This window comes from Ammospiza caudacuta, chromosome 13, assembly GCF_027887145.1.
Source record: "Ammospiza caudacuta isolate bAmmCau1 chromosome 13, bAmmCau1.pri, whole genome shotgun sequence".
NCBI lineage: Eukaryota > Metazoa > Chordata > Aves > Passeriformes > Passerellidae > Ammospiza > Ammospiza caudacuta.
The window spans coordinates 11,555,030-11,572,114 of NC_080605.1; the positions used below are offsets into that span (position 1 = coordinate 11,555,030).

Sequence of the window (17,085 nt, forward strand, 5' to 3'; positions counted from 1 at the left end):
TATTCACATTTAACCCTAATTTACATTAAGGATGTTAACTGAAAGGCAGATCTTTTGAATTCAAGATTTTCATTTCCTTTTAGCCTCACTGATGAGCATTTAGATCCTGTCATATAAAGTGTCAGAGTGCACCAGGATAGAAGGAATAATTGTGCAGTCTTGAACTTTTTAGGATGGTCTTGTATTTTAGGATGGTCTGTTTGTGATGCTTGCTGTGTCCTAACAAAATAAACAAACAAAAAAGAAATTTAAAAATATTTAGTCTAAACAAAAATTGAGATTTGAAACAAAACAACTGCTAGAGAGACTGTCCTTCTTGAGGACTATGATGATTCTTCTTGTCTATCTCAACAGGACTTCTGTGACTTAGAAAGCTGATTTCTGTAATGTTTTAATGGAAGGTATATAAAGGGTTAATATTGGTGACAAAATCATGTATTACATATATGAGATATATATATATATTTTACATGCAGGGCTATGAATTTAAGTAAATACAAAAAAATTTGGGCTGCAGGCCTCTACAACTAGGTGTAAAACTGACCAGTATGGTTATTTCCTTTCAGAGAATTTAATTAACTACAATGCACTCAGTATCCTTCTGTTAAGATCTGTAGTTCTCACCTGAGACTTCAGGAAATGTAGAATTTCTTTCTGTGATTTCAGTTGCTTACAGAACCCTGGATAAAAGTTCAGTCTTGGTGTAAACTGCTGCAGCATTTTGGGTGCATTCAGTGCTTACACTTGCACAAGTAAAATCCTGCAAACGGTACAGGCCTTTGTGTTGTGTTTAATAAATCATGGAACTTTGAAGAATCTTTGAGAAGTGGGGCCTGCATGTGACTGAGCAGCAGTCATGAATAAGTGTTATCCTCATGTGTATCTAGCAGACAGTAATAGATGCTTGAACAGACAATATGAGCACTGAGTGAATGATGGTAACAACATTAAATATTTACATATAGCAAAAGCATTTTGACAGCAGAAAAGAGACTGTCTCTGGAGCAAGGTGGGTAAACCCCAGTGTGATATAGTACACCTTTCTATAGGACAACTTTTTCTTAATAACTAGCAGTGTTTCTCTGTAAGACAGATAGATGATCTACTGTCATACAGGAAAATTTTCAAGACTTTATTGGTGTAATCTCCAGGTGCCAATATCACTCCATACCTACCATAATGCAAAACTAGTTCCTGAGTTCAGAAATAAGAATTGATAATTGAATAATAACTAAATGGTTAATATTAACCAAAGTAGATTTTAACCTTTTACCAAAAACCCAGATTCACTCTACTTTGCCTTACCTCAGTTTTGCATTGAATTTCCAACACAGGAGCTGTCTGGAGAGCTGTGTCCTAAAGAATGTAGTACTGTGGCTGTGCCTGAAAGAGTTGATGAAAGCAAGGAGTCCTCCTGCACTCTCCACTGCTGAGCAGTTTCACAGGAGTAAATCCATTTTATTGATTCTGGAGTATTGAACTGCAGGATATTTGTTTATGTGCCCTTGTTTTGTTTTTCAGGGAACCTGCAAATTATGATTGTAGAACAGTTGGTAGTCCTTGCACTGGACTTGTTAAAATAGGTAATGCTTGATTCACACATAATTTTAAAAGGAAATTACTTTATCAGAAGCATAGGATAACAATTTTTGTACTGAGGAACATACTAATTTTGTTAGAGGTTTTTATCCTTCTAAATGCAGTTCAAAAACCTTTCACTTGTAGGAAAGAAGTAAAACAATGGTGATAGTAAATTGAATATTTTTTTAATACTGTATGAAGTATTACTATGATGAGCTTGCTTGCATTTAATGATCTGTCATGTCATGTAATTAAAACAAATTAATATTGAAGACAAACTAAAATTGAGTGCTATTAATCCACTTTTTCATATATTTATTTTCTAATCACAAAAGAGAAGCAAAAGAGAACATAGAACACAATTCTAGAATTTATTGCTTTAAATCATCAGTAAGGTTGGTTTTTGTTTTGTTCCGATATTTTACAGCAAAGATAATTCTTTGGAAGTGGATAAGGGAAACTTCTTTTTCAAAAGATGCTTGGTAATTCCTTTCTTAGCCGTGGCTTCAGTGTGGGTATCCAGTCAATGTCCATGAGTAATCTGCATCATTTGAGAATATGAATAACTGTGAATATCTGGAATATCTAAGGCATATGACCAGTTGAACTTTGGTCAGTCAGATGTTTCTTGAGCTATAAGGGCAAATACATTTTTATAGCTTTTAAGGAAAGAATCTTAATCCTGTGGAGGAAAGGGCTGGTATATTGCAAAAGGGAAAAAATGTTATATTCCTGCAAATATGTGAACGATATGCTTTGCAAAAGGAACGTGACAGAAATTTAATGTGATGTGTTCTCTTCTTGGAAGAATTTTTCTTTGGGGGAAAACTTTTGCAGGTGATAGCTGTTCTGAGGAGCATTCCTCTGTGGCTGTAAAACTGGTGTGGCTACAGAGCTAGAATGCTCATGACTTGATGCCAGTGGATGTGGGCTGAGATGTTTTGAGTGGGGACTGCACTGAAGATAAACCCAGCTGGGCTCATTTCACTGTCTAAAACTTCAACCATATTCCTTGTTTGTTTATTGAATATCAAGAATTGGAAATTATGCAGCATTTACATTTCAGAATGAATCTGGAATCTAGTACAGCATTTAAATTTCAGATTGTGTCTGGAATCTAGAAAGTCAGTGTGACCCTGGCTTTCAGGGGGCAGCACATCTCGGGATCCTTAAGAAACAATATCTGTTTTGGAGTAGATGATCTATGTGTGTTTTTCAAGGCTACTGCTAGTTTGGGATCTTTTTGGATTAAAACTTCTAACATGATGATCAGGAGTTATTCTAGTTTAAATCCTTTTTCTTTCTAACACAACCTCTGTGTTAGAAACAAGGAAGTATTTTTATAAAAACAATAAAACAACAGGCTCTTAAAAGCTTGAACAATAATACGTCAGTGACCATCAGACTTTGGACTGTTTTGTTCAATGCTTTGGTAAACAGGGGGTTACACTTGGTTTTTGCTGTTAATGCTGCCTTCTTTGTGCTGTGGTCTCTTCACTTCCTCACCATTTTTCATTGCTTTGTATCAGCACATCTTCCTTCCCATCTGCTCATTTGAGCTTTCCAAGGTGTCAGAGCAGTGAAAGTTCTCCAGAAAGTACAAGCACTTTCTTTAAAGCTGGAAGGGCAATTTGAGAAGCCATGAGTAGAATTCTGTATGACACATAAGGAACAAATTTATCCTTCTTTTTAAACTTCGTATTTAAAGTAGGGACATGGTGGAGTCTTGTGGCAGCAGTTAAGTCCTAAAGTAAGGTATAGATTCAAATACTTAAAGTGTATTTACAGTAAAGGTTTCCAAACTTAGTGTGCTGAACACTCAATGAGTGAAGCTTCTCCCATTTGGATTTCTAAGGGTTTTTAGTACGAAATTTGGATTTCTGAGGGCTTTTTAACAGTATAAAAATATTTTCATGACATAACTGTATGCCTAATACAATGGAAGGTTTAGTCCATGTGGTCATATTGTCCTAATCAAAATGAGAATTCTAGCTTCAGAAACTTCTTTCATCACACATAATGTCAGGGTTTTCTGGTGCAGATACATAAGTGGATAAGATTCTGTGTTCATCGTATAACCCCCAAGGTCTAGACCATATAATGGTCAGGACCTGAGAACATACAAGACTTCACTAAAGTTTTCTATTTCCATTTCACTGAGTTTGTAGTGGGGAAATTAAATTAGACAAACTCTGCAACTGTCAGTCTTGTTGCAGCCTAAATAATATTTTCATGAGCAGTGGTTTAAAAGCTGTTCTTCCTTCTCTTCATTCTCACCCCTCACACTTCTTGCGGCTTCAGAATGAGGAGAAATTATTTTTAAAGCAACCTCTAAGCACCTTGTGATACGAGATACATTTCAATCAGAACAGACATTTGGGGTCCTCCTGTAACAATAAGTCTGCCTGGTGTGGATTTTTGATTTTTTTTCTCCTTGTTTTGTAGTATGAAATTCTACATACACTAAAGTACATTATTTTTGCTTAGTTTAATGAAGCACAAGAAATTGGGAGTCATGAGATTGAGCCATGGCAATTTAATGCCAGTAATAGGAAGCAGATTGGTTGAGAGTGATTTTCTGCTGAAATTAGTACTATAAAGTATTAACATATTGCTATTCATTTCATTATGATAGATGTGGGGTTCAGATGTAGCATTTTTAACTTATTCATCAATATATATAGAGTGTCCATAAATAAATGCTGTCTATGTGGTAAATGGCTAGAGAAATAGACTTCTTCTTGCCTTTTCCCTTAAAAATGTTGTGAAATAAAAATGTAGAGACTAATGGCAGGGATTGTACTAGCATCCTTTTTTGCATTCTATGCTTTTAACTTGATCTGAGCATGTAAGTGAATCTTTCTACTTGGCAGACAGTTGTGCTGATATTCGCACATTAATTTATATTTTAACCTTTTCATGGCTTTTCGTGAGCCAGGTTGTGCTGCAAAGTTTAGTTTGTTTGTGTAAACTTCAACATTGAGCTGCAACACTGATCAGCAGAATAGAATCAGGGTAACAGAGATGGGAGATGGCCGTAACTCCATTGTAATATAAATATGATGGTGGGAGCATACATAGTGTCAACATGCAAGCAAGGAAAGGAAGGATGTTCAACTTTGCAGGCTCTAATGTACTTTATTAAGCTATGAAAGCACATCAGATAGAAATAGTAGTGATAAGAGTCCATTCAAAAGAGAGGGAGGTATAAAAAATTTTTAATTGATCAAATTTTTTCCTGGGACGAATGACAAAAACTGTCCAAATCTTCCAGCGCATGGTATAGGCTGTAAGGTATACAGGCTTGGACTGTACTAGCGGGGTGTAATAAAACTGTGTGTAAAGCGTTTCCAGCTATTTAAGGGTGCGTGTGTTGGATGTATGAAGGAAGAAGAACGTGAGTCCCCATGACCCCGCTGTGTGTGGATTTCCCTGGCACAGAGGGGCGCTCCTGTCCTGCTGTGCGCGGACCAGCTTTGGGCCGTGCGCCCAAATGTGCAATATTTTCCTGAAATCAATGCAAAAACTGTCCAAAGCTTCCAGTGCATAGTATAGACTTTAAGATACACTGGCTGGGACTGTACGAGTGGGCTGTAATAAAACTGTGTGTGAAGCTAAGGATGCGTATGTTGGAGGTAAAGAGCAAGAAGAATGTGTGGTTTTGACCCCACTGTGGGGTTTTCCCTGGCACAGAGGGGCGCTTCTGTCCCGCAGTGCATGAACCAGCTTTGGGCCGTGCGCCTAAATATACAGTATTTTCCTGAAATCAATGACAAAAACTGTCCAAAGCTTCCAGTGCATAGTATAGGCTTTGAGTTACACCGGACAACGTGTCTTGGACAGTAGGAGCGGGCTGTGATAAAACTGTGTGTAAAGCGTTTCCAGCTATTTAAGGGCACGTTTGTGGAGGTGTAGAGCAAGAGGAGTCTCTCCCCATGACCCCGCTGTGTCGGGATTTCCCTGGCACAGGGGGGCGCTCCTGTCCCGCAGTGCAGGAACCAGCTTTGGGCTGTGCGCGCAAATACACAATATTTTCCTGAAATCAATGACAAAAACTATCCAAGCTTCTAGTGCATTGTATAGGCTTTAAGATACACTGGCTTGGACTGTACGAGTGGATTGTAATAAAACTGTGCGTAAAGCTAAAGGCACGTGTATTAGAGGTATGAAGGAAGAAGGAGTCCCCCTGACCCCGCTGTGTGTGGATTTCCCTGGCACAGAGGGGCACTCCAGTCCCGGGCCGGGCCAGGCGGGCTTTGGGCCGTGCGCCTAAATATACAATATTTTCCTGAAATCAATGACAAAAACTGTCCAAAGCTTCTAGTGGATAGTATAGGCTTTAAAATACACTGGACAGCATATCTTGGACAGTAGGAACAGGCTCTAATAAAACTGTGTGTAAAGCTAAGGGCGCGTGTGTTGGAGGTACAGAGCAAGCAGAATGTGTGTTTTTGACCCCGCTGTGTCGGGATTTCCCTGGCACGGAGGGGCGCTGCAAAAAAATCCTGCCGCCGCTGGGTGGCGCTGCAGCACCGGCCGTGCCCGCTCCGCCGGCCGTGTGGGGAGTTGGTTATCGGCAAAGGCAAGGGGAAATGTGTTTAATGTATTTAAGGTACTTAATGTATTTAATGTATTCATCTCCGGCCCAGGCAACCATTGAATGCCCCCCGACATGCCCTCTCACAGCTCTGGCCTGTTGACTATGCTTATTTGGTGTAATAATTAGCAGAAATTCTCGCTAACAGCGGTACTTACCAACACCTCGCATTTTCCTCTGTGTTTTCGTACGTGATGGATTGTGCATTCTATGAATAAAGTTAAGCGGGTCACAGCCTAAGCCCTGTACAACACAGCTATTTTCTGCACAATAGTTCTGAATAGATATATATTAACTCCTTTTTTAATCCCCGTGGTGTAATGGAAACAAATTCGAGCCTTTTTGTAATAGGCTATTGAGAACTTGTAAGCACAGAACACTCAACTTGTCAACTTAAAGAACAAAAAAAAGAGAAATGGAATAAGGAGCTACGGAAAGTATTGTACAGTATCTGTTAGCAAAGGCAGGCTTCAGGAGCCTGTTCCAGTGCTTCATGAGGTTTGGTACAGATCACTGTACTTTGTTCTAGAGGAACAATTCTCATATGCATTTTGAAGGTGATCTCTGTGCTGCTGTGATGCTCAGTTTATCTGCTTGGTATGAAAATAAAGGTAGGGATTCTCAGTTAAGTAGTACTTGGGGTTTTTTGCACTTTCCTAGCTGGAAATGGTTTTGCTTAAATATTTCTGATGGAAATAAAGAGAAAAGGTTCCTGAATAAATGCTGTGGGTAGGGATCCTCATCATGGTTCTTTCCAGATGGAGGGCCTGATAAAGTTAAGTATTCCCAAAGTTATTAAGTAATTTAGTCTGTTTTTCAGCTAAACTCCTAAGTAAAAATTCAGTGGAATTCTTATATAATGAATTAGCTCAAGTAGCAGTGATTTGAAGCGTATTTCACATGGAAGTTCAGCTCTGCATGGAGACTATCAAGCTTTTGTCACTAGTTTTATTGGGAATTGCAGCATGTATAGTGCCAAATGTGAGTCATAAGCTCTTGCAGTTTTCTGTTATTTAATTTTAAAATCCTGCCTTTGAATATTTTTTTTAAATCCTACATTGTGAATTTTTTTTTTCATTCAGCCCTTCTTGAATTCTAGCTACTTCTGAAGCACTTCCATTGTAGAGGGGGAAGTAATACAGCATGTTAAGCCAGCAAATAAGAACAATGGTGGGTCTGGCAGCTTTCTTTTAATGTCAATTCCTTGCCCTCAGCCTCCCTTATTAATGCAGCTGAGCTGCTGTCACTCAGATAGTTTTACACAGCCATGCAGGCTACGTGTCAGAAAGGGTGGCCTAGAATTCTGAGTTTTAGGTTGAGAGTACTCCAACATACAAAACCACTGTATCAAATTATAAACTGGTTGACTCCAGTCCTTGTAGGCATTCAGAAGGAAGTGACATTTTTTTATTGTTGTCTTTGACATATCCTCTAAGGAAACAAGAGTTTAGATTTTAAGGTGTCTGCAGTATTTTCAGTTGGATGAAGACTTTCCTGCGTGCCTTTAAAATTATGATTGTTCAGAACAATCCTCCTCCTTGTCAAGTTGTGCTTCCACACTAGGATTATTTTTTGTGTGCTTGTATCTCTTTACATGAAAGATTTTTATGTTTTCTCACTGTTCTTTCACTTGTGCTTATTTACCGTGGGCTTTTTTGATAATGTACTTATCATTACATTAAAATATCATATACAGATATATACTTTAAAATACAATCAGAAGTTATTTGGTGCTTTTTCTTTACTGGGTCATTTAATGGATTCAGTTTTGATTGTCACCACAGTTCATTAAACATGTCTGCATTTTCCTATCAGTCTGCTATATCTTTAGTATGTTGTGGGTCAGTATGGCTGCCCCTCTTCTTCCTTTGTTTAGACAACCAATCCAAGCCATTCTAGAGTGACTTAGTACTCCTGGTAGGAATTGTTTCTTTATTAAATTTTGCAGAAGAAACATGCAGTAGTGTAAGTCTAGGACATTTTGTCAGCAGAAGGGAGCAAGGGCAAAGGAGAATTGAAATGGTTGAAATCTGGAATGGTCCTCCATGTGCCAGCTTTTCTTTTTCACCTTCAGGAATCCAGCCTGTATTTGAGAGTGGCATGGAGAAGGGAAGAGGTGGTTTGGAAAGATTTGTTATTATTGCACTACTTCACATTCTCAAAATACAGGCAGAGGTGGCAGCAGGACTATTCAGAATATCAGACCAGTTTGGAATGTAAGTGTATGGTGAGAAAGGACAGGCAAGAGTTTTCTCTGAACAAATGCACAAGGAAGACTTAAGAAATAATTTTCATGCATTTCCCTTTTGAGTAGTGCTGCCCTGCAAAATTATACCTGAACATTGCAAATGACGGGAAAAGTTAATGAGAAATAAGGTCTGTATATGCAAATAATAGAAATGAAAACTGAAAATTAAGTATTAGCCTTTTCATAAGTCAGAATAGCTTTATTAAAACAGCATTATTGAAAAATGTTGGAGTTCTTGAGTTTGTTCAACAAATGTATTCTTAAGCAAAATGTTGATTTGCATTATGAAATTTGCCTGGATTTGGCACAAAGAAAATGTCTTAACAGAGATTTCCTTCTTTCACAGCACATCAATGTTCTCTTGTATTTTGCCTCTTAGTATACCCTAACATTATTTACGTTGTGCAGAAATAGCTTAAGAATGAAATGTGAGTAGCCTTTCTTTTACTTGTGGTTCTTTACCCTTATGATAGTTCTGTAAATGTTCTCAGTACTGTGAAATACAGATCCCAACTAACTCCTGTTTTTTAGATTCTGAGCCAGCAGAGGTCTCTAACACCAAGGTCTCCTGGCTCACTGACCACTGGTGACTGGCACAGAGATAAATCAAAACCAAACTGAGGAATGAGATGCAACTGCCTTTCAGTCAGTGTGGCTCTGCTGCCTCCAGTTTATTTGGTTAGGCTGTGTGTACAGAACTTCTTAAAGCAATATGAATGATTCTTTGAAGTCTGATGGTCTAAACAGTTTGGGAACCACTCATTTTGAAAAACTTCCAAACTTGATATAAGAAAAAAATCCCATGAGGGAGAATTCAGGTTTGACAGAGGTGTCTCCTCCAATGCCTAATTATCCTTTCTTTTCAGTTGTGCTCCCTGTTTCTGGTCTGAACTTGTCCAGCATTTCAGACCCTGAATTTTGCTAATTGTTGCCTGCCAACTTAACATTTAGATGGTAGGGTTCTGTTCCCCATGTGGCTTATTTTGGAGACTGTAAACAAAGCAAAGTCTTCAAGCCTCAAAATTAACCAAGTCTGTATTGTTCACTCTGAGGTGTTTCTTTAAATGACTTTTGTTGAAAAAACCCCTTTTCTCCAGCAAACCATATAGCAATATCTTTCTTTAATTGATATGTCAAAATTCAATCCAACAGTTTTTCATTAATAGTTGTCTTATTACAAAGTTGAGTCAACAACTGTAGTATTTAAGTTTTCTAAGTGAGTGTTTCCATCATTTAACTGAGGTGTAGTGCATGCAAAGTTAGGAAATTAGTATGTAATAAATACAAACCAATGTCTGTGCATTTATTACAAGATTTTATGACTCTTAGAATCATAAAATACCAGGTTGGAAGGGGGCCTCAAGGATTCTCTGGTCCAGTTGTGTGAAATGTTACAAATTGCACTGCACCTCACTGAATACACTCATACAAATTTTATGTTAAATTGATGTGCATAATGTGATCTGTGATTTTTATATCCCTTAAAAGACATTGTTAAGTGATGCAAATGTGTTAATATTGTTCTCCTGTGTGTCTTCAAATCTGACTAAGTTGTGCTGCTTTGGAAAGATGTTGAGAGTGAATTCATTGTAACCATGATCACACGTCAGTGATGGTTACTTTTAAATTGTTTTGGGCAGAGGAGGAAGAATTCCACAAAGCTTCTGCTCAAGGCCTCCTCTAGTGAGCAATGCTGGAAGGAAAATCTGAGTTGATCATGTCCTTGAAAAGGGCAAAGCACAAAGATGGAAGAGCAGAGGCAGGGAGCACAAGGCAAGAAGTCTGGTGCTGCTTCTGCAGCAGGAGCCCAGGGAACTGGCATAGCCCTTCCTTTGGTGCATTTTTGGCAGTGATTTTATTAATTGTGGCACATGCTCTCAAGAATTACCTTGTTGATGCCTCTTTTAAAATGCATCATCTGTATGCCTGGTGAAATGTGACAAACAGAAAAGTGTTCCTGGAATACATTTCCTTTTATCTGTAAGGCTTTAAACCATCTTCCTGTCTTTTCATTCTGCAGTGAAGAATACAGTTACGCATTCTGCAAATGTGTGCATATGATGTCTTGGAGGGCTGTAAAGGTGTTCAGATTTCACCAAGTTGTAAGTGCTTTTAGACTTTCATAGTGCTTATTGTGCTAATAAAACTCTGGAAAATAATTTGGTTCTGTAAAAATACCAAGAATCAACAATTTTGTAATGGCCTGTGAAGATGTTCAAATACTGTGTAATGGGCATGACAGCTACAGTATGTGAAATTTAATGCTCTAGCTCCTTATTGATCTTCCTTGTAGCCCATTGCATGGCACATGCATTTGCACTTAACACCTGCTCTTTCTGCATTAACACTATCTTCTGCAGTGTCACCAAGGGCAGGCTGGATGCTGCATTTGATGCTAAGCTGAAGTATTTAAGGGAATATCTATATTTTTTTCATATCCTTTTTACCTCACTTTTGACTGCTTTATTTTCTGGATGATATTTTAATACTTGGAGTTTTTTCCTCCCTTTTAAAAGTGTTCCTATTAAACATTGGTTGCTTCTACCATTACTTATCAATATATATAGAGACTGGCAGTCTTGCCAGGCTTGTTATTTTCTGGAAATGATGAAAAGCTGCAAGAAAATTTAGTTTATCTTTGATTTTGCTGGTAGTTCTGAAAAATTGTGTCAGTGTGACGTGCCAGTGTTTGTGTTGGAAAGTTCTTTGTCTATATCTACAGAAGGTAGGAGCCTGTTGCAAAGGTTCTGAATCTGCTTTTCAAGCTGTCAGCCCTTGGGTTTCAGTCTGGAGGTCCTTGGTCTGTTCTGTGGTTATTGGTCAATGTGTTTGCTCTTACTTTGCTACATTAATTAGATATTGAATCCCACTGAGGTTTGCACAATTCCACATTGCAGATATGCAATATTTCCCCAAAATAACATGGAGATTCTTTCTGTTTCTTTGAGGCTTTCAGGGATAAATAGCACCATGTCAGCATTACTTTCCATTCTTGAGCATAATGCGCAGCTCCTAAGGCTACAGAGACCTGGTGCCATGTGTCCTGGTAATGGATTTCCATGGAAGTTAGGAACCATCAATATCTTCATGTCATTAGAACACGAGATGAGCAGCAACGCCAAATGTGTCACTGCTGTGACATTAACCCTTGTTATAGTTTTTATTTTATCTGTCTTTATTCTTTATTGAATCTTGTCTGTCAAGTACTGTTGCTTAGTATTTCACAGCTGGTCAAACCCCCTTGGTTTCTTGGCACTGGGTGGGTAGGGGTGTTTTTGTTAAATCATGCAGAATCAGTTATTGGTGCAGTCACTAAGGTTTCTACCTGCTGACTCTTTGGAGTCAGCTGGTTAAGAATTGCTAGATTAAGAAATCTGGTTTCAGAATCTATTTGCTATCTTTCAGAAACTATGCAATGAGTGACATGCAGATGTACCTCCTTATCTGTGTCCTTATCTGTTCATAAGGATTCACAGCTACGTTGAACTAAACACTGTCTTAGTTGTGTTTTCTTAACTACATGTGTGATCTTGTGTCCACATGTATAAGAAGAAGCTAAGAACTGGAGATCTGGTTAAAATTTGATAATTTCAAAGTTTAAATGTTCTTGCTTTTCCCCTAGTACGTAGAGCTGGCCCATTTACTAACTGGTACCTGCTGCAAGAGGATGCACAAATGCTGGGAGGGAACAAGATGTGAGTGATGATACCAAGATGCTTGCAGTGATGGTAAAAGAAGTAGAAGTTTATTCAAATATACAGAGGGGCCTTAGGGACATTTTGTCAGCCCAGTGTCTGTGTTTGAACTATTTATTACTTCATATTTTTATTACGATTACGTGCAGTGCTAATCCATGTGTGACAAATCTACACTCAGCTAGGTAAGGAAATTGCCAGTTCTGTTCCATTAACAGCCCCTGGCCAAAGGAACAATGTTCCTGTAGGTTAAAACAACAATTAAGGGGCCCTTAACACTTCAAGATGGGGAAAGAGGGGATACTGGCAGCAGTATTTTCACACATTGCTGAGCTGCTTCAATGCATAAATTAACTCTTGGTTCAGTTACATCAGTGCAGTGTGTTGTGCATATGCATGACTGGTCTGTGTGTGTGTGAACCAAAGCCTGGGCCTGTTGATTTAGGAGAAAGGGTAAGAGAGGTTGAAATTAGTAAGCAAAGCCAAACGGTACCTTTGCAGCAGGGAATATCAAACAGTCTTTGTGACAGCTACTCACAGATGCTGATGTAAGACCCGAGGTCCTGGCATGGCAGTGGATTGTTCATTACGTAATTTTTTTCATGCCTAGGTCACTTGAACTGCATTTTGTTACTTCTGTAGTTGGAGCTGTTTGTTCAGTGGAAGAATAACAAGTATAATTTATTGTAGTATAATTAGCTAGTGAATATATGGGGCAGGAAATATTGCTAGACCATTGTCGATATTTTTAATATGAGTTTCTATAGAATAATAATAATCATACATATTTTTGCCCTTAATATAAAATGTTTTTGACTTATATTAGGGGGGCAAGGAGATCAGCTTGTAGTATGCAGAGTGTGGTACAGTATGGTCATATGTCTGTCTACCAGTATTTTTGAGAGGCTGTATTGTAGAATGTGACACAGACAAGGTTTTTGGTAAGTCTTGAATGTAATGAAGAGTAGACTGGCAATATAACATTTTCATGTCAGTAAATGGTGTTGTAAAATTGTCCAGTCCCTTAAGATCTTTTGATGAGTAGAGTTTACAGAAATAATTTGAAGGAAAAAAACCTCTGAAATCTAATATATGTGATAATGGAGAAATAAAAGCTGTAATGGTACGTTTAGGATGTATTTTTTATTACTCTAGTTTCATTTCTGACATAACTTCTTTTAGTGAACCACTTGAATGATCTTGGTAGCTATGAAGTTTTAATAGCTAACACTTGGAAAGCCTTGTAGTTTAAACAAATGTCAACTTCAAAATCACATTCCTTCCTTAAGAAACTATCCCAGTTTTATTTTTTATAAAAAACCCTACATGTGAAAGGCTGTTAGGAGGTAATGTTTTAGAAGTTCCTGTAAAGTGGTGACTTTTTTCTTGATGGGGTCTTAGTACTGTGTCACAAAATTTTTGCTGTATGTTTAATCTTCCTTCTTTATAAAATTGTTTATTAAGCATTTTAGAGCACTGCCCCTTTGCTTCATGCAGGATTTGAAAGAAATCAATGTTTTACTAGAGTTGATTAAAGAAAAGAATGAAAGAGAAACACAAGCCCTAATGGACATTCTTATGTGGGTAAAAAAAGGTAATAGGAAGGAGAGATTTTTGGGAAACCAAAGGTTTGCATCTGAACTGTGATTCAGATCTTTTTTTCATGATAATAGGCATTCCCAGGCATTCTAAACCTGGTAACCTTTTGGAAAATAAAAGACTGTTGGGGAAAACTGTTGGAGTAGGAGATTATACTTTCTTATGCTTTGAATAATGGTTCTTCTTTTATGATCTGTCCCTGAAATTTCTGCGAAAGCATTGGGCTGCATTAAAAACAACAACAACAAAAAAACCAATTGTTTTACTAGTTCTGGTCTCAAGTAGTCTCAGAAGTGTAAAAACTGCCACAGACAGTTAGCAAACTTTTTAAGATGAAAAAATGGGCAATGTTTTAAGAACTTCTGATGAGAGGAGTTGGTGCAGAGGGGCTGTTGTAGGCTGGGGGTGGAGATGATGTTCCGAAGCTGCCACACCATCCTCTCTGCACCCTCACCTCTTTGCTGTGCTTCTGTTACTTCTCTTGCTCTGTGACAAACAAGGCACCACTTCTCTTGCCAGGAAAAATAAACAATTACATGTATAGTGATTGAGAGATTCCAATTATTAATATTACACTTGCTGAATTTTACAACTGTCTCAATAATCTTATTTATTATTAATGAATGAGCAGAGATTAATGTCTGCAGGATGTGCATTTTGCACTTTAAAACTGGACATCTAAAAGTCAGATTTAGAAAAATGCTTTTTAAGAAGCCTGACACCTTCAAGTAAAGGCATTTTTTTAGTTTTTACTGGGGGGGTTATGTGTTTGGAGAACCAATAGACAATGCTTATGTAACACTGCTTAGACTTTCACATCAGCCAGCTGGTATAGCCAGATATTCAGTTTTTCTTTTTTTTTTTTTTTCCCTACTTTTTGGAGGTATTTGTGAGTAGCTTGATGTTTTTGACATCTGTGTGACAGCTTCTTGCATAAGAGATGAGCAGCATGTTCTACCACCCAGCTGTGTGTATTAGTCTGCACTTCAAGCTGAAGAGCAGCACTTAGCCAGATCTGACAATCAAATGTGAACTACTACTACCTATACACAAGAATGCATTTTAATGTTGTGTGCTTTTTGCTAAGAGCCCGATACTTGACAAAGAAATTGTCAGAATCTCTCTTCTTCCTGCCTTTTTTTTTTTCTTCCCACTGATTTGAGTCCATGTTAAAATATCTTATTTTTTTCCCTGCAGTTTAATATGGTTTATCTTACAGATAGCAAAGCCAGTCTAATGTTTCAGCCATTTCATGTTAATAAAATTCTGGCAATCTTTTGGTAATAGAGGAGTGTAATTGTTTTAGAAAATGCAGGAAATCAGTGTGTCGTTTTTGCCAACTTAATCTGAAGTTACAATCTGCTGGGTTTCACCAATGACTTCATGTCAACATCCCAACAACCTGTCCCCAAACAAAACTGAGGACATAAAGAAATTACAGCACTAGTTCAAAACTGTCAGTGCTGCTCTTCTCAGGCTTGTTAAGAATTGTGAGTGTGGAGATGAGTGGGAGCCACCTGCTCTGATTGTAGTTCGACTGATCTGTGAACCTTAACATCCTCTACACTTCCACCTGACTTTAAGCCTCTGTTGCCTTTCTCGATGCTTAAATTTGAGTAAAAGGAATTCATTGTCACAGAATGCACAGTTATACTCCATAGTTCAGCTTTCCTTGTTGATGTGTTTGCTATAAGCCAGGAGTTAGTTAATACATGAAATGTTTTATCTTCCTTTTTTAAATAGTAGTGTCTGAAGAGGAAAGATCTGGTTTCACCTTGTTTTGAACTTGGTTTCATGAAAGTGTTAGTCATACCTTTTTATTTACTTATTGTTTCCCTTTGTATTATACCCTTAATATTACTTTTAAAACAGCGTTCCATTTCCATCTGTTCTTTCTCTTACAACATAAAAATATTGAGTTGTTTCTTGTGCTAGTGTTTATGTAGTTGAAAATATTGCAATCAAAATAAGAATTTGAGTCCTGTTGTATATTTAAGCATTATGGCAGATACAGTTTTATGGTCTTTGAGTTGCAAGTAAGTTGAAATTTGTTAATAATCAAAGTTTGTAAAAAGCAATCCTCACAATCTAAAAGAAAGAAGAAGTAGAGGAAGGAGTTTATTAATCTTCTAGGTCAGAACTTCCACTGTAATAATTTTGACACTGTGGTTAAGCTATACTTTAATTGAATTAGTGTTGAGTTAGTCTGTGAGTAGATAAGGATGAATGGATCTGTCATGGATCAGGATTGTTTTATTCCAGAGATTCTGGTGGCATGTTCCACACACCACTTGCACTTGGCAAATTATTAACACAGTTAATTGTATAGTGCCACAAAAAAATCTATTTTGATTGATAAAAACCTGAACAATACAATTTGGAGAGGCATCAGGCTTTTATCTTAGCAATTTATTAGTGATCACATTGAGTAAATATTGGTGGAGATGCTCTCAGTCTAAACCAGAAGTAAAAATGGAGTTCAGAGAATGAGGGAACAGAGGAAACCTGTTTTTACAGCAGCTGGTTCTTTGTGCACTCCCAACATCAGACTGGATTTATGCTGTCTCTGGGATGGCAGTTCTTCAGGATGGCATTTTAAATATGGTCAGGCTGTGAGGGCTTTGGGCTACAGTAGATTGTGCTTTCCTTTTCTTTCATAAACTATTGCAGGAAATATTTTAGAGTACCCCCAACATTGAGCCTTATTGTTTTAATGAAGTGGTCATTGAGCCCTTTGATGAAATATGAGCTTTTTACCCATTGGCTGCACAAATTGAAGTAAAAAAGAACATGGAAGGAAACAAGAAATGAGTGTGTAGTTGTAAAGTAGGCATAGGTCTGAAGAACATAAGGCAGAGATGAATTTGGATCAGTGTAACAAGGACTGATACCTATAAAAGAACCTGGGAGTAAAAGAACTCATGAGCTCTAAAACTGTCTAAACTGAATTACTGCTTTGTAACGAGAGAAGTCCCCCTTATTTTTTTTTTTGTTTTACTTATTTAATTTTCCAGATTTGAAGGTAGTAAGAGAAGTAATTGCACCTGGTTTTGCCATTGAAATACAACTACTTTTATACTTCTCTGTTTATATCTTGGTTTTTACGTGTAATTTTCTGTTTGAATTTTGCTCCTCCAAAACAGAAGAAAAAACTTCTTGAAGAACTTGGGGAGAACAGACTTCCATATCTGACACCAGCCGACGCTGATTTCCACCAGCTGGTAACGTATTTCTTTTAAATAATTTTAAACTAAAATGGCTGTTTGCACTGAGCAACAAATAAATCTTCCTTCAGAGACACTGAAATCTGATATGAAAAAAGGTATCCTGATAGCTGATAATGCACTTCCAGGTGGAGTGAAATA

General features: G+C 37.6%; 1 protein-coding gene across 1 annotated transcript in view; it reads left to right on the top strand.

Annotated features, from left to right (window-relative positions):
* Positions 1–17,085, top strand: part of FTO (FTO alpha-ketoglutarate dependent dioxygenase) — a 222,304-nt gene that overhangs the window by 22,886 nt on the left and 182,333 nt on the right. The window contains exon 2 of the mRNA XM_058813498.1: positions 16,864–16,941. Within this exon, the coding sequence (XP_058669481.1) occupies positions 16,864–16,941 (78 nt within the window). The remainder of the gene's footprint in view (positions 1–16,863; positions 16,942–17,085) is intronic.